A 20758-nucleotide genomic window follows, 5' to 3' on the forward strand; every position below is an offset into this window, starting at 1 on the left:
GTGTGTGTGTGTGTGTGTGTGTGTGTGTGTGTGTGTGTGTGTGTGTGTGTGTGTGTGTGTGTGTGTGTATATATAACTCTTCGGAAATCATTTAGGATTTAGTGTTAAAAATAGATTGTTATTAAAGGTAGGCTTATTTCAGGATAATTAAAATGGTTAACTTATTTTTAGCGGAACGGACAAATGTTGACATTGTTGACATTTGTTCCTATATAATTGAGGACAACATTATGTTCCAGTTTCATTCTTAATGGGAATATACTATTAGGAGCCATTTTAGTAGTAGTAGTTAATTGTCCTTTTTTCCTATAAAATATGAGTTATTTATTACCATCAAATTTCACCATGCAGCCTCTTTGGATTAGTTGGCCTACACTTGATAAATTTTGTGCAAGCTCGAGGACATAGAACACTTCGTGAATGAATTTAGATCGAGGAGTTGTTTCTCGATCTAACGACAATTGTCTCCTTGCCAACAACCTCTTGATTGTTTACATCACCAAGAGTAAGTTGAGTTTTTTATGTTTTCATCTAGATTGACAAATGAATTTTTGGTTGTCAATCTTGTGGTTTGAACAACCACTATCAACATAACAAATATTATAACACCCCGACAATTCTCAATTTTATAAAATATTTCTTTCCCATAAAAATTAGAGAATTATCAAAGTATTATTGCCCATGTAATAACGTGTCAGCTTATACATAATTTTGCAGTGAAAATAAATAAATAATTTGAAAACATAAATAACTTAGTCAACTATAAAGTCAACTCCAAAACCAAACCAAAAGTTAAACCAACTTAAAAGTCAACCACAACATATTTAAAATATAAAGTAGTCTAAGGACAAGCGCTCCAACTTGCCAGACACCCAATGATGCATCATCTTCAAAGCTGAATTCATTGATGCTTTATTGATCCTATACAACTGCTCACCAAATGGGTTATTACAGGATCAATAAGGTATAACCATGATTAGCACACAGAGAAGCATGTAATCAGCAAAGCTGGATACTACATAATAAATAAAATATAAAACCTAACATGATACTAATAAACATTAAATCAAAGATAAATATTAGGATAACACAATATATAACAGACTCATTACAATGAGCTTCACTCCACCACCAATAGGTTAATTATGATTCAATTGAATAGTCAATGAATAGAGTTGTTCAAACAAAACCATGTCTTCAATTTAGAAGATGAAGTACGGGCACGACTCTGTACTCCCATGATCAACGATATCAAAGTACTAATTAAATAAAATATATAGAACACGGTGATCAAGCCGGTGCCAAGAAAAATCATGGGCTACCACCATGTTATCCAAACTCATACTAGTCCAACACTTCATACGTGCACAACTCTAAAACTTATTGCTATTCACTTTTCACTTTAAGTTATTAATAAATTATTTATTTGTAAGGACTCATAAAGTATGACAGCCAACATAAATATCATAGATACATAAAATTTTCATTTTTATCTTAGGATTAAATAAGGTGATGATCAACAACTCAAATAATCGAAGAATAATCCCATTAATTCGTTATTAACCTGCTACCAACCTTTATTTGTTGACTTAAATCAACAATCAACCAACTAGTCAATAGGTAAATATCCAACTTTACTAAATAAGACCCACGATCCTAAAGTAAATATAATAATAATCCAAGGGAACAACATGATACAATTCATGATCCAATAAATAATATATTTATTAATACCTCACGTGAATTAATAAAATAAAAGTTTTCATACGTACTCACATGCTTGCATCAACCATCCATACAAATATATAATATCTATCATAGGCAACATGCTTCACACAACGATATAAAACATGCGAATTCACCTGAATATAAACCACATATGAACTATAAAGGATTCTCTGTGCATGATACTACATCAATCTGAATCTTAGGACATGAAACTAATCACATAGGTATGTAGACAAAACGAAGAACCACTTTTACAACCTTATAAATCACTTAAAGTAAAGTCTACGCCTATCAAATACCAAAACATCCAAGTATTAATACTCTAATAAAAATTACAGCAACTTTAATATACTTTAGACCCTCTTAAAGTGTGTTAAAATCCTCTTAAATATTAAAACTCTAACCTTTAATACCCTTTAATATAATACTATCATACTAGCCAATTAAAACCCTTGAAAATCAATATTTTAATATTTTAAAACCACCATAAGTATGTGAATAAAAATTTCAGCAATATATAACTATCTTTTAAACCCTTTAAACTTAGCTTAACACAGTTATAAATATTAAAATACTCAATTTTCATAAACTATAACATAGTACTATAGTTCTAACTCTTTAGAACATTAAAAATCCATGTTTCAACGCTTAAAACATAATTTATACATATATACAAAATCTGAAATTTATTTACTCTATTAAGCTAATTATATAATCCGAAATTAATATTAAAAAAGTCAAAGATACAAACTTTAAATATTAAACCACCAAAATAATACTTAAAATATTAACTAATCATTAAAATAATATAAAGGAGGAAGAGAAAAACCAACAGGAGAGAGAGAAGACGTCGATGCTGCTGGCGACGGTCCGGTGGTGGTGGCTGCTGCGGCAGCCAAGGGTCGACGAAGGAGAGGAAGAAGAGAGAGAGAGAGTCGAGTGTGGGGAGAGAGAGAATAGAAAATTAGGGTGTAAATTTTGTGTAGGGACCTTTTCACTTTCATGGGGTTTATATAGGTATGCAAATCTAACCCTTGTGGGCTTAGGGAAGAGTGATTGGACTATTTAAATTAGGTTGATTGGGTGATTGAGTTGAATTGGGCTCCTCTAACCCATCTTTTAAAATCTTTTACACTACAACTCAAACTAATTAAATATTAAATAACTTTTAAAGTATGACTCAATATTTTTGATTAGTCAAAACATGAAGTGATCCTTTGAATTTAAAAATAGTCAACACTTTGAGAAATTAGTTATTTAAATACTAAAACATACATAAATATACTTTAAATATATTTATAAATTACATAAAATTGTGGGGGAATATCCCTGAGACCCTGACTCTCAACTTGATCTTTCTATAAGTTAAGCAGAAAATCAAAGTGTTAAATGTACGTCAAGCCTTGAAATGCTGTTTTCCAATGAGAAAAGAAAGAAGGAATATTTGAATGTGAGACTCTCATTCACTTACGAAATTCGCGACAAAATCTAAAATGTATCTACCATTATCAACATTTTCTCTCTCCTCCCATCACCAACAGATCCAACATTGGTCATTTCCAAATTAGAGGTATAGGAGAGAGATTCACACATAGACAACAACAAAAATAAAATAACTAATCAAGATATTGTTAGTACTTTAATCATCTGCATTGTTTTTCTTTAGAGGGATATTTATTGATTTTTTTAATACTCAACCCTTTTTCTTTGTTTTTGATTCTAGAATCCAAAAAATATTCACCCACATAAGTTTCTAATATAAAGCATGTGCTATATCTTTATCTTGGAATAATATGATCCAATTTGTTTACATTGTAAATACAATACCTTGTATTAACATGCTTCTAGATATATTTCATTTATTTAAAATCGTGGTTTTGAGAAGAATTATTTGATTTTAGAATTTTTCAGAAGCTTTTTTTTTTTTAAGTTTGTAGGTCTTCCAAACTTTTAAAATCATGTATCATTTCCAATTTTCCTTAAAGCCCATTTCTTCTTTTGTTAGGTTTTATGAAAGAAGCAAAGGAAGATATAATTGTTGCAAATGATTTTCACGTACCTTAAAATTTTCATCTTATATGAAACACAAGTTTTTCTTTTGAAATCATAACCTTGGTATATGAGTAAATGGGTTAATATGAGCCTAGAATATCAAAATAAAGATAATATTATTTCCATAGGGCTAAATGTTCTATATGATCAAGTCATCTTCTTGTCGAGGTACGTAGGATAGTTTAGAAAATGGTGGAAAGGTGGAATCCTTATGAAATCCATTTGTCTTGCTTCATGGTATTGGCAGTTCTATCAGAAATTCGTGAGTGTGAATCCCTCAATCCTGAAGGTTGTACGTCTTCATCTTTTTTATTGTTCATGTTATTCTATATTCCCTCCGTTTCTTTTTGTTGTTTACTAAAAATGGTCTACTTTTTTAGGATTAGCATTGCTCGAGTTTCGAGAAAGAATAGAGAATGATCCTTATGGAGCTTTTGCAAACTGGAACCCAAATCATTCAGAACCATGTTTGTGGTTAGGTGTCCATTGTCTTGATGGGAAAGTACAAATGTTGTAAGTATGGTTTTTTTTTTTGATAATTAATGTTGTAAGTATGGTTGTGTTTCAAAATGTAAAGTTTTACATTTCCCCTCCCACTTTGACATAGATCATTGTGCATGGTTCTAGTTCTCGTATCCAATCGCAATCCTGATGAACATCGTAGAACCATTTTTGTGGCCATTGTAGATAGTTTGTGGCTACAATCGCCTAATATTTATGACGCTATGGAAAAAGTAACGAACAATGATAGTGATAGATACATGAATAGTGCATATTACAATAGCATTTTTGAAATTTTAGAGAAAATATGAGAATATTACTACCCAAAACACCCCCTATTTTTTTGGGACTCTAAAATACTCGTCATTTTTCCCAAATTTACACAAAATGCCATTGTATTATGTTACTATCAACAGGTCACCGTGATTATTTAGAACAACGTAAGTATGTGATCGCCATGCAATGATACAATTAACCCAGATTTAATGCCATGACCCTTTGCAATTATGCAAATATATATATGCTACATAGTTTTATCCGTTGTTTCACCATTAACTTGGGTTTTATTTTTACTTTGGTAAGGGATCTCAATGGTTTTTCACTGCGAGGGACGTTGGCACCAGCACTAAAAAAACTGAGATATTTGAGATCATTGTAAGCTAAAACTCTTGTCTTAATTATGACATTATCATACATTCTCATGATCTGTTAAACTCCATATAAGGACAACTATAATGGTTTTACTACTGATTGTTCATCCCTAGCAAAAGATATGATATTGTACCATATTTGTATCCTTTACATATAATGTTACTCTAATAATATGATATTGTACCATATTTTTTCCATGGTTCTTGGATTAGGCTCAACCTCTGCCTTTGTTGGCCTTGCTTGACAGAATGATGAGCAACAATCGTTTGTCAGGTTCTATTCCTAAAGAGATCGGCGAGCTTAAATTACTAGAAGTGTTGGATTTGACTCATAACAATTTGAGTGGGACAATTCCTTCAGAGATAGGTGAAATGCCCTCATTAAGATGCATGTGAGTTCCTTATTATGCACTAATATAGGTTATACTCAAGGCACGAATGTCGCGAATTTGTGTTAATCTTTGTTATATTGTAGGTCACTTTGTGGTAATGGTTTGGATGGAGATATTCCACTTGCAATTGGAATGCTTGATTCTCTTCCTAAGTCACAATGTAGTCATCGGATCAAGTCATTTATCATTGGATCCAAATATTACATACAAAGAACTGGACATTGGTGAGATAATGCATTTAATTGGTCTTTTATGAGATAACCATATTGGTATTGCTGATAATTGTTTTTTTATCTATTAACAACTACAATATTAAGACACATATGCGATGTTATTTTCAGATGAACTGAACTAAATCTGTGAAAGGAAACTAGCTGAATTAAACTGAACTGAATTGAAACTACGCCCAAAAGAACAGGGTCTTAATAGAATAAATTTTTTTCTTTAGTTGATACATTCAAATAATAATATATCAATGGGATGAACTTCATTTAAAATTTAAAGATCCTACTGATCATAGGATCTTATCAAATCTTAAGATACCATTCACTATTGCTGACTTGTTATGTTAGTCATTTCTGTTATTCACCTGGTGCATCAACAACGAGTCTGCAAGACATACTCTAGATTGGGAACTCGGTTCTTGATTGAATGCAAAAGTCCAGTTTGGAATTTCATTTTCATCCATAAGCATGTAAAATTGTTTCATATTCGATCTGAGTATCACTGTATCAGTGTCTTGTTGTATTGTAAACTAACACTATATATTTGGTCAGTAACTGGTGGCGCGTTTTAAGTCAATGGAAGAACTACTTAAACGTTAACTCTCTGTAAGTGTGAGAACTGAGAACTACAACTAGCTATACTTTAAATTAAAGTGGTAATACACATGTTATTATGAGTTATATTGATGCATTATTTTTCTTACTCCTATACATCCTTCACAGTTTGGGTACTAAACCCCAAAAGTGTTGCTTTTATGCTGAGGGAAACAATTGCTGCCATAATATATCAAGTTAGTACAAGATCTGAACTATGAATCAGATTTTTCAGGTTATTATTTCTAGTATATGTTATCAAAGGTCTTACAGATTTCTCATTGTAGGAGATGAAGCTAAAGATAATGGCAGACGTTATCTAAGTGGCGAATCAATTAACATTGCTGCTGCACCAGCAAAATCTACTAAGGTGTCTCAACAGAGTTCCCCAAATGTCTTGAAAAGTGGATCTTACCCTGTTCTTTTAAAAACCCTTAATAAACCTGCCCAGCCTTCGAGTTCTTCGACCTCACACGAGCATCCGAAGGCAGATGGTTTTCGCGTAAAAGTTATAATGTTCGTAGTTGTAACCATAGCAGCAGTTTTTATTTTGTGTTTCGCCTTGATAGCCATTCGACGTTATCGTGGGACTAAGGTCACACGAGCTCAAAATGCAGCTCTACTTCAACGCTTGAGTAAAGTCTTTGTGACAGGTTAGGATTTTGATCTTGCTGTATAATGATACTCATTTTGTTTGATGAGTAGTAATTGTCAGAGGACCAACTCGACCAAAAAGTTTAAGCTGATGGTTGGAGTCCCAAGATTGGTTTTATATTCTATGAATTTAAATATGTGTAGTTGAATTTGGAGTGCAGGAGTTCCTAAGCTGAATTCGACAGAACTGCAGACAGCTTGTGAGGATTTTAGCAATATTATTGATACTTTCTCGGGATGTTTGATGTATAAGGGAATACTATCAAGTGGAGTAGAGATAGCTGTTTTATCTACTTCAATTAGGTCATCACGACAGTGGTCAAATTGTGCAGAGAGTGAATTCAAAAGAAAGGTTTCTAATTCTTCTTCTCAGTATGTTATGCCCATCTTTTATCCTATTTGGTGATCAATGTTTTTGTTCATCATCATGAGACTTGATAATTATTATGTGTCTTAAGATATATCTGCATGTTGATCAACTCCCTCGGTTCCAAAACAAATTCTACTATTCACATATTTCACTTTAACCATAATATTTTACTAATACAAACAAACGTTAGTTGGTAAGTATGTCAATCAAAGTGTTGCATTTATCTTAGAATAAAGGGAGTAATTAGTGGAATTATGGAGATATTATTAGAATACCTCGAATTAGTTTTAAAGTTATTTTTATTTGCAAAATTTTGGATCATGTAAAAGTCCTTGCTATGGTTAACGAATTTCCTAATACACTCCATTAAGCCCAAAATGCATAGAGTACCCCCATTATATATTTATATTCTTATTAAGTATATCATAATTAGAAGTGCCAAGTGGTATCTGGTTACTTAACAAGACTTTTACCTTAGATCCTAGGATTCCATCGTTTAAATCTTGTCAAGTGTTCAGAGATAGGAATCCTTTTACCTTTCCGCTCTACTTTTAAGCACCTGACATGCTAAGAAAATGTGAGTTGAAATCTGGGAAGGTCCTTCTCCATACAATTAAAATAATGTAATTGTACACTCTTTTGTGTAGTATGTGGAAACGAAGTATTTATTTCCAATTAGAATTACACAGTAAGTATTATGACCCTGATATTTCTTCAGTCTTTGTGTGCTGTGCTGTGGAGACAATGAGGGAAGTTCTTGCAGAATTATGTCACTGTTACCATTTCTAAAGAATCACGTTAGTGTTATGATGTTCCACTTAATAATTTTTTGATCATCAATTTGAGTTATAAATGTAGTAGATATAGTACGAAAACTTGAATCTTGTTTTTGATGCATAAAGTGACTGCTAGAATTGTCATTTCATGATTTATGGTTTCATTTCATGAAGTACACCATGATTTCATATCACTTGTATTAACTACAAATTCTTCTCATCTAGTCTGAAATAATAAGATGTTTTGTGACTGATGTTGTGCAGATGGATACATTTTCGAAAATAAACCACAAGAACTTCGTCAATCTTCTTGGCTACTGCGAGGAGGACAATCCATTTGTGCGAATGATGGTTTTTGAATATGCTCCTAATGGAAACCTTTATGAGCATCTTCATGGTAATAATTAGTTAACGAAATTAGGACAATCTTCCTATATATTTAGATAGTCTTAAACAATAATATACACTTGATTTTATATACATTCTTTTTGGTTCCTTACTTCCTTGTTTCTCCCCAGTTAAGGATATGAACCATCTCGATTGGACGACTCGGATGAGGATTATCATGGGAACTTGTTATTGTCTTGAGCATATGCATCATGAGCTCAATCCTCCTGTCATACATCCAAATCTCCAGTCAGATGCAATCCTTTTGACAGATGATTATGCTGCAAAGGTTTGTTAGTCATCTACACTTAAAAGTCTTTGTGAGTTGTTTGGTTTGTGGGAGGAATATATGTTCCAATAAAACTGATTTCCACTTTTCTGTTTGGTTTGTAAATATGAAAATTAGCTTTATTACTAGTGAAGATGATCTTCAATCTAAGGAAAGAATGTCAAATTTTCCTTCCTATTAGGATAATAATGGGTTGGGGATCAGGTCTGGTTTTACAAATTTCATACTCGATCTATCTTTAATTTATTCAAATCTTATCGGATTCAAATTCATATTTTATCTATCGGATTATTTTGCCTCAAATTAGATTGAGTCAGAATCAGACTATTTTATCACTTAAAAGATCGCAATAGTCGAAGTCTAAAAATATTATAATAGTAATTTTACTTTTTTTTTTTAATACTTGAAACATAATTGTACTCCACCTCCTATAAAACTCCAATTAGAATTAAGAAGTAGTAATCAAATTCAAGTTAGATTTGTCCGATATTACTTGGCCTCCACCTCCTCCTATAGGACTCAGATCAATTTTCATATCTTTGGATTCACGTCGGATTTGAACTGGGTTGCCATCCTTACTTCCTACTCTTAAGCTTCCTCCAACTCTTCTCCCCTTCATGCTCTCCTCTCCATAATCAATCTTCAGTGTGCTCTCCATTGAAAATATTTTCAACCCAACCAAATATGGCCTAAAATGCTTTCAAAAGTTGTGTGTATTATGTAACAAATCATGTTCAAACATGTGCTCATATTATTTTTGTAGACACCTTATTGACATGATATGTAATAATGTTAGTTCTTCTGTTTTCTACATGCTTCTTCAGCTTGCAGATGTTGCTTTTTGGGCTGATATCGTAGCTAAAGCAAAGATATCGGATGATGAAGAATCAGAACCTTTGCATTCAAATCCAGGTCCCACTTGTGAAGATAATGTGTACAGTTTGGGGATATTATTGCTAGAGATAATCTCAACCAAATCCCTCAGTGTGCAGGTTAGATCCCTACTTTAATTATATGGTTTGGAAATTTACCTGAAACATAATAAAATGCTATGAAAAACTTACAACAACTATAAATAACTGTCCTTATTGCTGTAGATATGTAATTTAACAAGAAAACACACTCAAAATCTCCATGCCGAAGCAATCTCTCACCCTCAAGCTTGTGTTATTTTTTCTCCATCGGAAGCAATTTCACCCTCAAGCTTGTGCTTCTTTTCCACTAGTATTAAGTGGGAATGAAAATTTAAGAAGAAAAATAAATACTTTGAGATGAATTAGCATTACCATGGGAATGGACATTGATTTCTTTTCATAAATTTTCATACAAATTCATTCCCATTACCATCATTTATAACCCACTATCGAAAGGGTCCGTAAGTGTTTCTATTTGTAATGCAAAGAGATTAAGCATAGTAAAGGAAATGATGATATAGTTCAGAACATGTGGCTGACTATATACTTCTTCCGTTTCATTATAAGTGTAACACTTTCTTTATTTCACATACTCACAATAAGTGAAACCAAGCTTCAAATGGTAAAAAAAAATTCACTTTTATTACAAATATGCCATCAAAAAGTAAGAGGAGATCACAACCTATTTGTTTGATCACTCTACTTTATTGTTGTCCCAACTTTCTCTCTTTCTATATTTCACTTATTGTAAAACGGAGGAATTATATAACTTCTCCCTCAGCTATTTGTCATTACATTCTTTCTCCTCTTTCATTGCATGTATCAGGCTATGGAATACTTGAGTGATAAGGAAAAGTATATCAACTTGATTGATCCCACTCTAAAGTCCTCCAAGAACAACGAGTTGGAAATCATCTGCGATGTCATCCGTGAATGTATAGATGAAGATCCGAGGCGGAGACCGACACTGAAAGAGATAACCTCGAAACTGCAGACGGTTATCAAAATCTCGCCGGATGCTGCTACTGCTAGACATTCACCCTTGTGGTGGGCAGAACTTGAGCTTATGGATGAGTGTGGTTAGTTAAGCGGGCTTCACACAACTGCTTGTGTATATATTTAGTTTCTTTAAATGTTTATTGCACTCAAGTTTGTAAAATGAATTGCAACTCCTATGTAAAGGCATTAGTTTAACTCTATAGATTGGATTCATTCATTCCTTATTCCCCTCTTCCATGTCTCCAGTATTTGATTTAATTTGAGCAACATTAAATTGTAATGGAAATTGTATTTGTATCCTGTGTTTGTTGATGCACGCATGAATTTGGAGACACGTTGTGAATGATCGATGACTAAACAATGAATTGAGATGGAGTTATGTAGTACTACCTCCGTTCTTTTTTAGTTGCAACGTTTGACAAATTGCACTATTTATGTTCTCTTATTTGACCACATTTATTGATTTATATGTTAAACAAAACATAGTCATGTGTGGTCTTGTTTGATTCGTTTCGATGTAAGCTTTCATAATATCAATTTTTATAATTTTTACTTACATACAATTAGAGATAAAACGATTTGAAATTGTACATTGGCAAGCGTGAAAGTCAAAACGTTGCAACTAAATAAAAACAGAGGTAGTAATTTTCAACAATGCTTACATCCTGCTGTTCTTTTTCTCTGATTTGAGGCATGTTGATCTTCGATAATTGTATGCTACTAGCTAGTACTTCTACTTTCGATAAAAATAAGCTACCTCTATAATCAAATTACTAGTGATAATATGTGAAGGCATTGTTGTAACATATGTTTTTTATCACTACTATCTTTCGGTTTTTTTTTTTTTTTATGATTTTCAAAGTTGTATGATGCAACTCATGCAAGATTAATGTAACCATACTTAGAGGAGGTTTGGTTAGAAGTTTTCAGAAAAAGGTAAAAGAATAAAGTAATTTGATTTCCTTGTTATTTATTTTGTCAATTTAATGATTTTCTTTACCCTACTCTTATCCCCAAACTTCTCTACATCCATTCTCCTCCCTACTTCAGGGTTTCACTTACCTGAGCCTTTCCTTGAAACACATTATTATTAGGGTTATGCTATATGTAGCTCTTAGTGCTGCATATAAGACATAAATACATTGCTTAAAATGGAATTTAGTTGTAAATTTATGACAAAAGTTTGCATTGATCTATGTAATAAATGATAAGTTAATGCTTGTTTTTTCCATTTTTAGCTTCTTATATGCAGCCCTTAGGGCTGCATTTAGCTTTTTACTTATTATTATTATTATTATTAGTATTATTATTATTAGTATTATTATTATTAGTATTATTATTATTATTATTATTATTTATTACTATTATTATTTATTACTATTATTATTTTATTATTATTATCATCATCACCACCATTAGGGAATCACATCGGGCGGGTCAAAAGGAGACCCGCCCCACCCCCACCCCAGCCAGGCAGGGATGGTTCCCGGTTTGGTGGGTGGTGGGGATGGCCGGTGGGGATAAAAACCATACCTGTTAGGGTTGTGAGTGCGTAGCGGAAGCAAATTAAAGATGTATAGATTGAGATAAATAAATAGAGTTGGAAATATGTGGCAAGAAAAATAGTAAAAGATGGACATACAATTTAACGTGGGAAAAATCCTCAAATAGAGGGAAAAAAACCCATGAACGACGAGTACTCAAAATCCACTATATGAAAATAGGAGAGTACAAGAACCCTAAATATTATTAGGGTGAGTAATACAATAAAACTCTCACTATAGTAAGAAACTTACAAAAGAGTATTACAAAGAAGAATAGTGGATTAATTATACAAGGTGGGTTAAAAAAAAGATGATTAATAATTGTAGGAAGTATGATTTTTGGATTTGTGGGTGTTGGTTGATCATTCCCAAAGTGTGCCCAACACTCTTATTTATAGTGTCAATGACGGTGGATGATGTATCTAGAAATTACCACATGCTCCTGGATTTGCTAACTTTACATTTTAAGCTTGATGAATATGCCAGCATGGTCTAAATTATTCTAGAGAAATCATGTAAATGATCTCCAAGTTTAGGCAGAACTTAGAGAAATATCTCTTGATATTTAAGTGATAATATAGGCCTAATGGAATTTGGGCCAAGAAACCTAACAATCTCCACCTTGGACCAAATTCTATTTGTACTCGTCGTACGAACTCCGAATTTATGTAAATATATCACACTGGCCCAATCGCAAATTGGGCTTAAGAAAATGTGATATGCTGGAACCCGTTCTATGACGATATTGATGTCGAACCGAGGTTGTGTAGGAAGAAGCCATAATTGAACATCCTTGTAATTCATAGAGATTTCTATGTCTAACAGCCTTCAAAAGTTCATGATCACCTTTGGAGACTTTAAGTACTCCAACTTGAGCCGAAATCTTGCAACCTTTAGAATCTAGAGTGCCCAAAGAAATGATGTTCTGCTTCAGATCAGGAACATGTTGAACATTGGACAGAGTCCTGATCTTACCGTCATGTGTCTTGATCCGGACAGAGCCAATACCACAAACTTTGCAACGGGAACCATTTCCAATAGAGACGGATCTATTCTTCACCGATTTGTAATCGATAAAGTGATCCTTTTGAGAACTAATATGGTAGGTGCAACCGGAATCAAGCACCCAATTAAAAGTTCTACTTCTTTTAGGAGAAGTAGCCAAAAGAACATCATCGGATTCTATTTCACCAAAATCGGCTTGTGCAGTTTCTGATGCTTTTTTCTCATTTTCTTCTCTTTCGTGCTTTTCCTTTAATTTTAAGCAATCAGAAACATTGTGCCCATACATTTTACAATATTGCGTAAATTTTTAGATTTATGCCCATTAGATATGACTCTATTTTTGGTACTTATTTTTCCGTGTGATCTCCCTTCTACATTTAATCCTTCGACATTATAATTAGAATGCACTTCAAGGTTAAATTTTTCTTTTGAGAGTAAATGTGATTTAACATCCTTCGACATTACCATATAACATGATTTCCTTGAAGTGCTTGTACGAAGGAGGTAGGGAGACAATTAATAACACGACTTTATTATCCTGATCTTCAATCTTGACATCCAAATTTTCAAGATCAATAATAATAGAATTAAATTCATTAAGATGAGATTGAATGGAAGTACCTTCGGCCATCCGAATAGTGTAAAGCCTTTCCTTGAGACGGAGCTTTTTAGCGAGACTTTTAGTCATGTAGAGAGACTCGAGCTTTAACCATAGCCCTGCAGTGGTCTCCTCGTGAATACCTCCTTAGTTAGACATAGTTGGATTGTAGATAACGCTTTGTCATCCAACTTTTTTTTTTTTTTTGAGGGGAACAAAGATTTCATTAATCCATGGACAAGGTGTCCATTAGAACATACGGAGCTACATCACTTTGACAATGAAATTCCCAGCATTGTTCCACACCAAACGGAACTATTCTAGCAAGATTATGGGCTACAACATTCCCATCTCTTTTAACATGAATAAATCTAAAAGAAGCAAAACCCTGACACATATCAAAAACATCACCAAGTATCGCATCTAAATCTGAGAAGAAAACCGCTGCTCTTGTTAAACGAGTTGTAACCACCTGGGAGTCAGATTCAAAGAGTACATCTTGCAGACCGTGGCTCTTGGCCAAGCGAGCTGCCATATGAATGGCTTTGCATTCAACTACCTTCGGTGGCCAAAAGGCTCTCACTCTTCTCACAGCCGAGAAGATTATCTTGTCGTCCGATCCACGCGCCACCACTCCAAGACCGATCCACCCATCATCGCTAATGCTCGCGTTAGAGTTTATTTTAATCACACCATTAGGCGGTGCTAGCCAACGAGAGGGGCTAGTCCTCCCTTGCTTCTTCGTGCCTCCATAAATTCGGGAAGTGTACTCACTGAACTCGTCAACTTGCCTACAAACTCGTTGACACACAACCGCAAACGGTTGACGGGTATTCTCAAAGATCAATCTGTTTCGCTCCGACCACAAGTTCCACATTAGATAACAACCTCTCTGCACCTTCTTCTTATCCAGCGAGCTCCATCTCACTATCGTCTCACACATCTCTTCACCATCACCGCCACACACCAACTCGCTGCACCCCAACTCCTCCCAGAACTGTCGCGTATGCTGGCATTGGAACATAGCATGTTGGGCCGTCTCGACCTCACCCACACACCACGGGCAGCCGCTCTCGTCTACTAAATGGCGTCTATGGAGAGCATCTCTCACGGGGAGAGAGTTCGTGGTCACGCGCCACAAAAAATGTCGCACCTTAGGTGAGACTTCCAAGCTCCATAATAGTCCCCAGGCCTTATGAAAATCATCTATATTACCCCCTTTCCCTAACATATATGCAGTTTTTACAGAGTAGGTGTCGTCTTTCGAATATGCCCACATCAAAGTATCTTGTAAACCTCTTGTCATCCAACTCTTGCTTGCCATTGCTCGTCAGTCATAGTAGATGGCTTTTTCTGTTTGCCATCAAGTGCCCTTTTTAATCCGCTCTGAGTGAGAACGGCCTTCATCTGGACTTTCCATATGCTAAAACTAATCTTGCCATCGAATTTCTCAATCTCGAACTTCGTTACTGATGACATCTTAATTATAATAACACTCTAAACAACCTTTGGCTCGGATACCACTTGTTAGGGTTGTGAGTGCGTAGCGGAAGCAAATTAAAGATGTATAGATTGAGATAAATAAATAGAGTTGGAAATATGTGGCAAGAAAAGTAGTAAAAGATGGACATATAATTTAACGTGGGAAAAATCCTCAAATAGAGTGAAAAAAACCCATGAACAACGAGTACCCGAAATCCACTATATGAAAATAGGAGAGTACAAGAACCCTAAATATTATTAGGGTGAGTAATACAATAAAACTCTCACTATAGTAAGAAACTTACAAAAGAGTATTACAAAGAAGAATAGTGGATTAATTATACAAGGTGGGTTACAAAGAAAGATGATTAATAATTGTAGGAAGTATGATTTTTGGATTTGTGGGTGTTGGTTGATCATTCCCAAAGTGTGCCCAACACTCTTATTTATAGTGTCAATGACGGTGGATGATGTATCTAGAAATTACCACATGCTCCTGGATTTGCTAACTTTACATTTTAAGCTTGATGAATATGCCAGCATGGTCTAAATTATTCTAGAGAAATCATGTAAATGATCTCCAAGTTTAGGCAGAACTTAGAGAAATATCTCTTGATATTTAAGTGATAATATAGGCCTAATGGAATTTGGGCCAAGAAACCCAACAAAACCCGCCTAGGAGATAGGAATGGGGATGAATTTTAAGTCATATCAGCCCGCCCCACCCTAGTTGCATCCCTAACCACCACCACCATTATTATTATTATTATTATTATTATTGTTATTATTATTATTATTATTATTATTATTATTATTATTATTACTATTATTATTACTATTATTATTTATTATTTATTATTTATTATTTATAATTAATTATTTATTATTTATTATTTATTATTATTACTATTTATTACTCCCTCTAGTTCTGAAAGATCCTCCTTGTTATTTCTACTACAGATCCCAAGGAGGATCAATTTGTGTGGCATCTTGGGTGGGTAAAGTAGGATAGAGAGAGGGGTTTAGGAAAATAAACAAATAAAAAGGGGTTAAAGTAGGAGAGAGAAAGGAATTAAAATTAAATCAATAGTGTAATAGTGGACCATATGATAGGGACATAGGGTAAAAAGGGAAAAAAATTGTCAAGTAAGGAATAAAGTAAAAAAGGAAAGATCTTTTGGAAACGTACTTAAACGGAAAGAGGAAGGATCTTTAGGAATCGGAAGGAGTATTATTATTTATTATTATTTTAAATTATTATTATTATTAGTCATATCATTATTATTATTACTTATATTATTATTATTATTATTATTATTATTATTAGATATTATCTCAGAAAACCCTGACATATAGGCATTTTCCCCAAATAACCCTGACATTTTCACCTCTATCTTGGATAACCCTAAACTTGTATTTTGTAATTAAACTTGACTGATTGGTTGTCGACGTTAACTATTTGGCGTTTGTAATTAAAAACCTATTTTTAAAATAAAAAAAATGTGTTCTTCATTAAACCGGTGATTTCCTCGACAAATCAAATGACCCTTAAACAATAAAAGATAGCCTCTTTCATCATCATCATCTCCAACAACAACATCAACAATAACAACTTTGTTTATGCTTCTTATACTCCATAGGTTTTTACAACAACAACAATAATAATAAAATGACAGTGATGAGTTACATCTTATAAAAGTAGTTAATAATTTCAGTGTAGTCAATTTCAGTTTGGTTTTTTTGGGTAATTTTTTTGAGATGTTGTGATTTTTTACATTTGGCTTGATAGCAATTAATTGTTTTGAGTCTTTGCATTTGTTGGTGAAATTGGTGATTTTCTCTCTCCTCAAATGCTGAGTTTATAAACTATGTTTTTTGCTTTGCCGCTAATGGTAGATTTTTTTACCCTCTTGAGAATTACTTTACCAAATTGTTTGATGAATTACAAATCTGAGATCTCCTATTCTTCACTCCATGTCTTCTTCTCCGCTATTTGAATCGAATAAGAGAAAGATGAGGACCACATAACTCACTTCCTTCTTCCTCTTTTCTCTCTGCTCCATATATGTAAGGTCACAGGGAGGAGAGAGAGCGAAGTGAGGGTGTGCGGCGGTGCGTGTGGGGTCATAGGGAGGAGGGAGAGTGAAGCGGGGGTGATTCACAGGATAGGAAAGAGAGTCGGAGTTCAAAGGGATAAAAATAATCAGCGAGTAGAAATCTTGAAGATTTCTAATTCATTTCATTGCAATTCAATACTGAATTGTTGTTGTTGATTTGAGTAGAGAAGTGATTTCAGAAAGTGGTGGAAACCATTGATTAATACTTGAGAAGAGATGAAGAACAAGAGAGAGAAAGAGATGATTTTGGTTTTTTTAAAAGGAGTAAGTATTTTAATTGTTTAAAAATAGTTAACGTTGTTAATAATTCCGTTAGGTTAATGACGAAATACAAGTTTAGGGTGGGGAGAAAAATGTCATGTTTATTTGAGAAAAAAAGGATATATGTCAGGGTCATCTGAGATAATATTCCTTATTATTACTATTAATTTTTTTAATTATATTTAATTATTATTTATTATTTTTATTATTAATTTTATTATTAATATTAATTATTACTCATTATTTATATTATTATTATTTATTTTTACTAGTATTATTATTATTATTATATATTATTATTATTATTATTATCATTATTATTGATATGACCTATACCTTAGATATTTTGAAACAAACAAACTACTAAATCTAAGGCTTTAGCTTTCCATCCACCTCATTTCCCTTTCATAAACCCTTTCCTTTTCCCTTTGGTGAACCAAACGCCCCCTTAATTACTTATATTTGTTGAATCTATTAGTTCTAGTGATGACATTTAATAGTAGAGAGGAGAATAACAACGACAAAGATAGCAAGGCCTGGGAATGAAGCTAGAATGGCACCGGCACCATGGCTACAAAAGGTCGCAAATTTATCACAAATTTTGTTCCATTTTGCATGAGAATTCCCGTTTTTTGCTATCTCGGCCATATATGCAGCAGAAGTTGTTCTAGCGAATAATATAGCTAAATTTATCAGCATTATTGGAATCAAAAGTAAAATGTTAGCATCGTATATAAGTTTTTTCTTTGACATCGACTATTTTTGTTATATTGAGGTGCTTCATGTAATTTCAAAATCAATGACAGGCAATGACGCAAGTTTTTTTTTTATAAAAAAAACCAAGTAGCTGATATTGTAATTTTTTTTAATAATAAAGTAAGGAGAAACCTTGACAAGTCAGGGGAATAAAAGGGATCTCAACTGGCCAAGGGTGAGAATCGATCCTAGGAACTCATGGAACCGAGAGGAACACTATAACCACTAGGCTATCCCTCACTCTCAGTTGATACTGCAACCTGAGTTAGACCTAGGCATTCAACATGAATATACTAGCCTGAAATAAGTAGAATCTAGTATCTCTAAAATTCTCTAGTAATCATTTTAAAATAAGTGTGTTTTGAAATTTAGGCAATTAAACACAACATTAGTATTATTTTGGTAATGTAATATAAAGTTTTCAGACCCCCTCAATATATATATATATATATATATGTATATATATATGTATATATATATATATATATATATATATATATATAAAGTTTATAGGTAATAGGATTCTTAAAAGGTTGAAGGATAATAATCCTAAAAACTTAGAAGTAAAGCATCATGTTTTGAAGGGATAAATATCTTGTGTAAGAAAATAGTTTTTCATGAGAAGAAAAGTTTACATTCAACCAAACGATGAATGAATAGCTAATTGTTAAATATTTAAATTTTGAAAATAAATGAGAATTTTTAAATGATTCACTTGAACTGTACGCATCATATTTTCCATTACACATTTAAATATCTGATAGTTAGATGTGTAGTTCTTTTGAGTCTCCCCTTTATTAGTTTTTTACCTTATGAATGTATAGAGTGGAGAATATAATAAGGTGTCAAATTATTAATGATGTATGATTAAAAAATATAGAGGGAAAAAAGATGAATCATTACTATATCTAAAATAGGGATAGCCATAAAGCGATCTCCTTTTGACAGTAGCAGTAATATCCAAATCATCAGTCACAACCAAAGATTGATAAAATAGCATCATTAAAACATAGCAATTGTAACCAACCTTGGGTTTGAAGATAGTCGAATAAAAATCGAAATTCAGTCCTAGAATTCCAAGATTCCGGAAAAACACGTCCGGACAAAATTTTGACGCCAATGGTGGAGAAAAAGACCCGGTGACGTTTTGAAGTAGAAGGGGCAGAGGAAGCGTACCGGCAGCAGCAGAAAATTTGCGTTTGCGGCGAGTGGAGGGCGAACCGGTAGGCTCAGTAGACGGTGACGACGGTGGAGTGGGAGATGAGAGAGAAGGCGATGTTGGAGGAGAGCTTAGTTTTTTTCGAGTGGGAGTTTTCTTGACGGTGGGTGGTTTTCGGGTGGTGGGTTGTTTGGAAGGAGGTTTCTTGACCAAAGATTTTTTGAGAGGGGGTTTTCGAACGGCGGGTTTTTTGCGTTTGGAGGCTTTAGAACCGGAGGGTGGTGGTGGAGAAGGAGTAAGTTCGCGGGGAGGAGATCGCGGTGGAGTGGGCGGATCTAGGGAATAGAACAGGTGTTGAGAGAAGTGGAGGGAGAAAGTAAAGGAGAGAGAAGTTTTGGTTTTTGACTTTCACGGAGTTGGGAAGTGAATGGGGTTATAGAGGTTTGGAAAAGGGGGGGAAATGGGGTGCGGGTTATTAGTGGGTTGGGTTTGTGTTTGGGCTGGGCGTGGGTAGAGAAGGGTTGGGTATGTGTTTGGGTTTATGTAAGGTAGGTGTTGAACTATGAGACACATACGAGCCTTGCATATAATTTAGAAAAAAAAATTTTGAAAATTTTCGAAAAGAAATTTTATCTTTTATGCAAATCAATATTGCTGATTTTTGAAAAAAAAATGTGACAAACATATGATTGTTTAGTGGATTTCATGAAGCAACATAGGTGTAGATTATCAGGACAACATCCATAGCCTTTTTAGGAGTCTTGGCTTATGATAGAAATAATTTCTGACTTAGTTTAGGTATAATTTTTTGAACTCATCTGAACACGTGAAGGTAGGTCAATGAAACATATAATTCAACTAAGTACCAGAAATCAATCCCAATGCTACTCTAAGTTTTTCAAATCGTTCACGAGCAAGTGGTTTAGTAAAAATATCAGCTATTTGGTCGTCAGTACAAATAAATTCAAGGGCTATGTTACCTTTTTCGACATGATCACGTAAAAATAAATGATATCTTATTTTTATATGCTTAGTACGTAAATGTTGAACAGGATTCTTTGAGATGTTAATTGCACTTGTATTATCACGCTTGATAGGCACATTATCAATCATAACTCCGAAATCTCGAAGTTGTTGTCTTACCCACAATACCTGTGCACAACATGAAGCTGCTGCAACATATTTAGCCTCTGCAATGGAGAGAGCCACAGAGTTTTGCTTTTTGGAGGCCCGTGAAATTAAGCAAGGACCTAAGAAAGTAGTTATCCCAGAAGTACTCTTCCTATCTACCTGCATAATCTGCATC

The 20758-nt window shown here is 33.7% G+C and overlaps 1 protein-coding gene across 1 annotated transcript in view; it reads left to right on the top strand.

Moving 5' to 3' along the window:
• The window catches only part of LOC104884656 (protein MALE DISCOVERER 2-like), a 14093-nt gene extending 3478 nt beyond the window's left edge, over nucleotides 1–10615 (top strand). The window contains exons 3-14 of the mRNA XM_048641989.1: nucleotides 4028–4069; nucleotides 4161–4293; nucleotides 4864–4935; nucleotides 5180–5323; nucleotides 5407–5547; nucleotides 6271–6338; nucleotides 6429–6794; nucleotides 6957–7147; nucleotides 8206–8338; nucleotides 8460–8617; nucleotides 9442–9609; nucleotides 10358–10615. Of these exons, the coding sequence (XP_048497946.1) occupies nucleotides 4028–4069; nucleotides 4161–4293; nucleotides 4864–4935; nucleotides 5180–5323; nucleotides 5407–5547; nucleotides 6271–6338; nucleotides 6429–6794; nucleotides 6957–7147; nucleotides 8206–8338; nucleotides 8460–8617; nucleotides 9442–9609; nucleotides 10358–10615 (1874 nt within the window). The remainder of the gene's footprint in view (nucleotides 1–4027; nucleotides 4070–4160; nucleotides 4294–4863; nucleotides 4936–5179; nucleotides 5324–5406; nucleotides 5548–6270; nucleotides 6339–6428; nucleotides 6795–6956; nucleotides 7148–8205; nucleotides 8339–8459; nucleotides 8618–9441; nucleotides 9610–10357) is intronic.
• Nucleotides 10616–20758: the final 10143 nt, after the last annotated feature.

The sequence above is a fragment of the Beta vulgaris genome, chromosome 4 (genome assembly GCF_026745355.1).
Source record: "Beta vulgaris subsp. vulgaris cultivar EL10 chromosome 4, EL10.2, whole genome shotgun sequence".
Lineage (NCBI taxonomy): Eukaryota > Viridiplantae > Streptophyta > Magnoliopsida > Caryophyllales > Amaranthaceae > Beta > Beta vulgaris.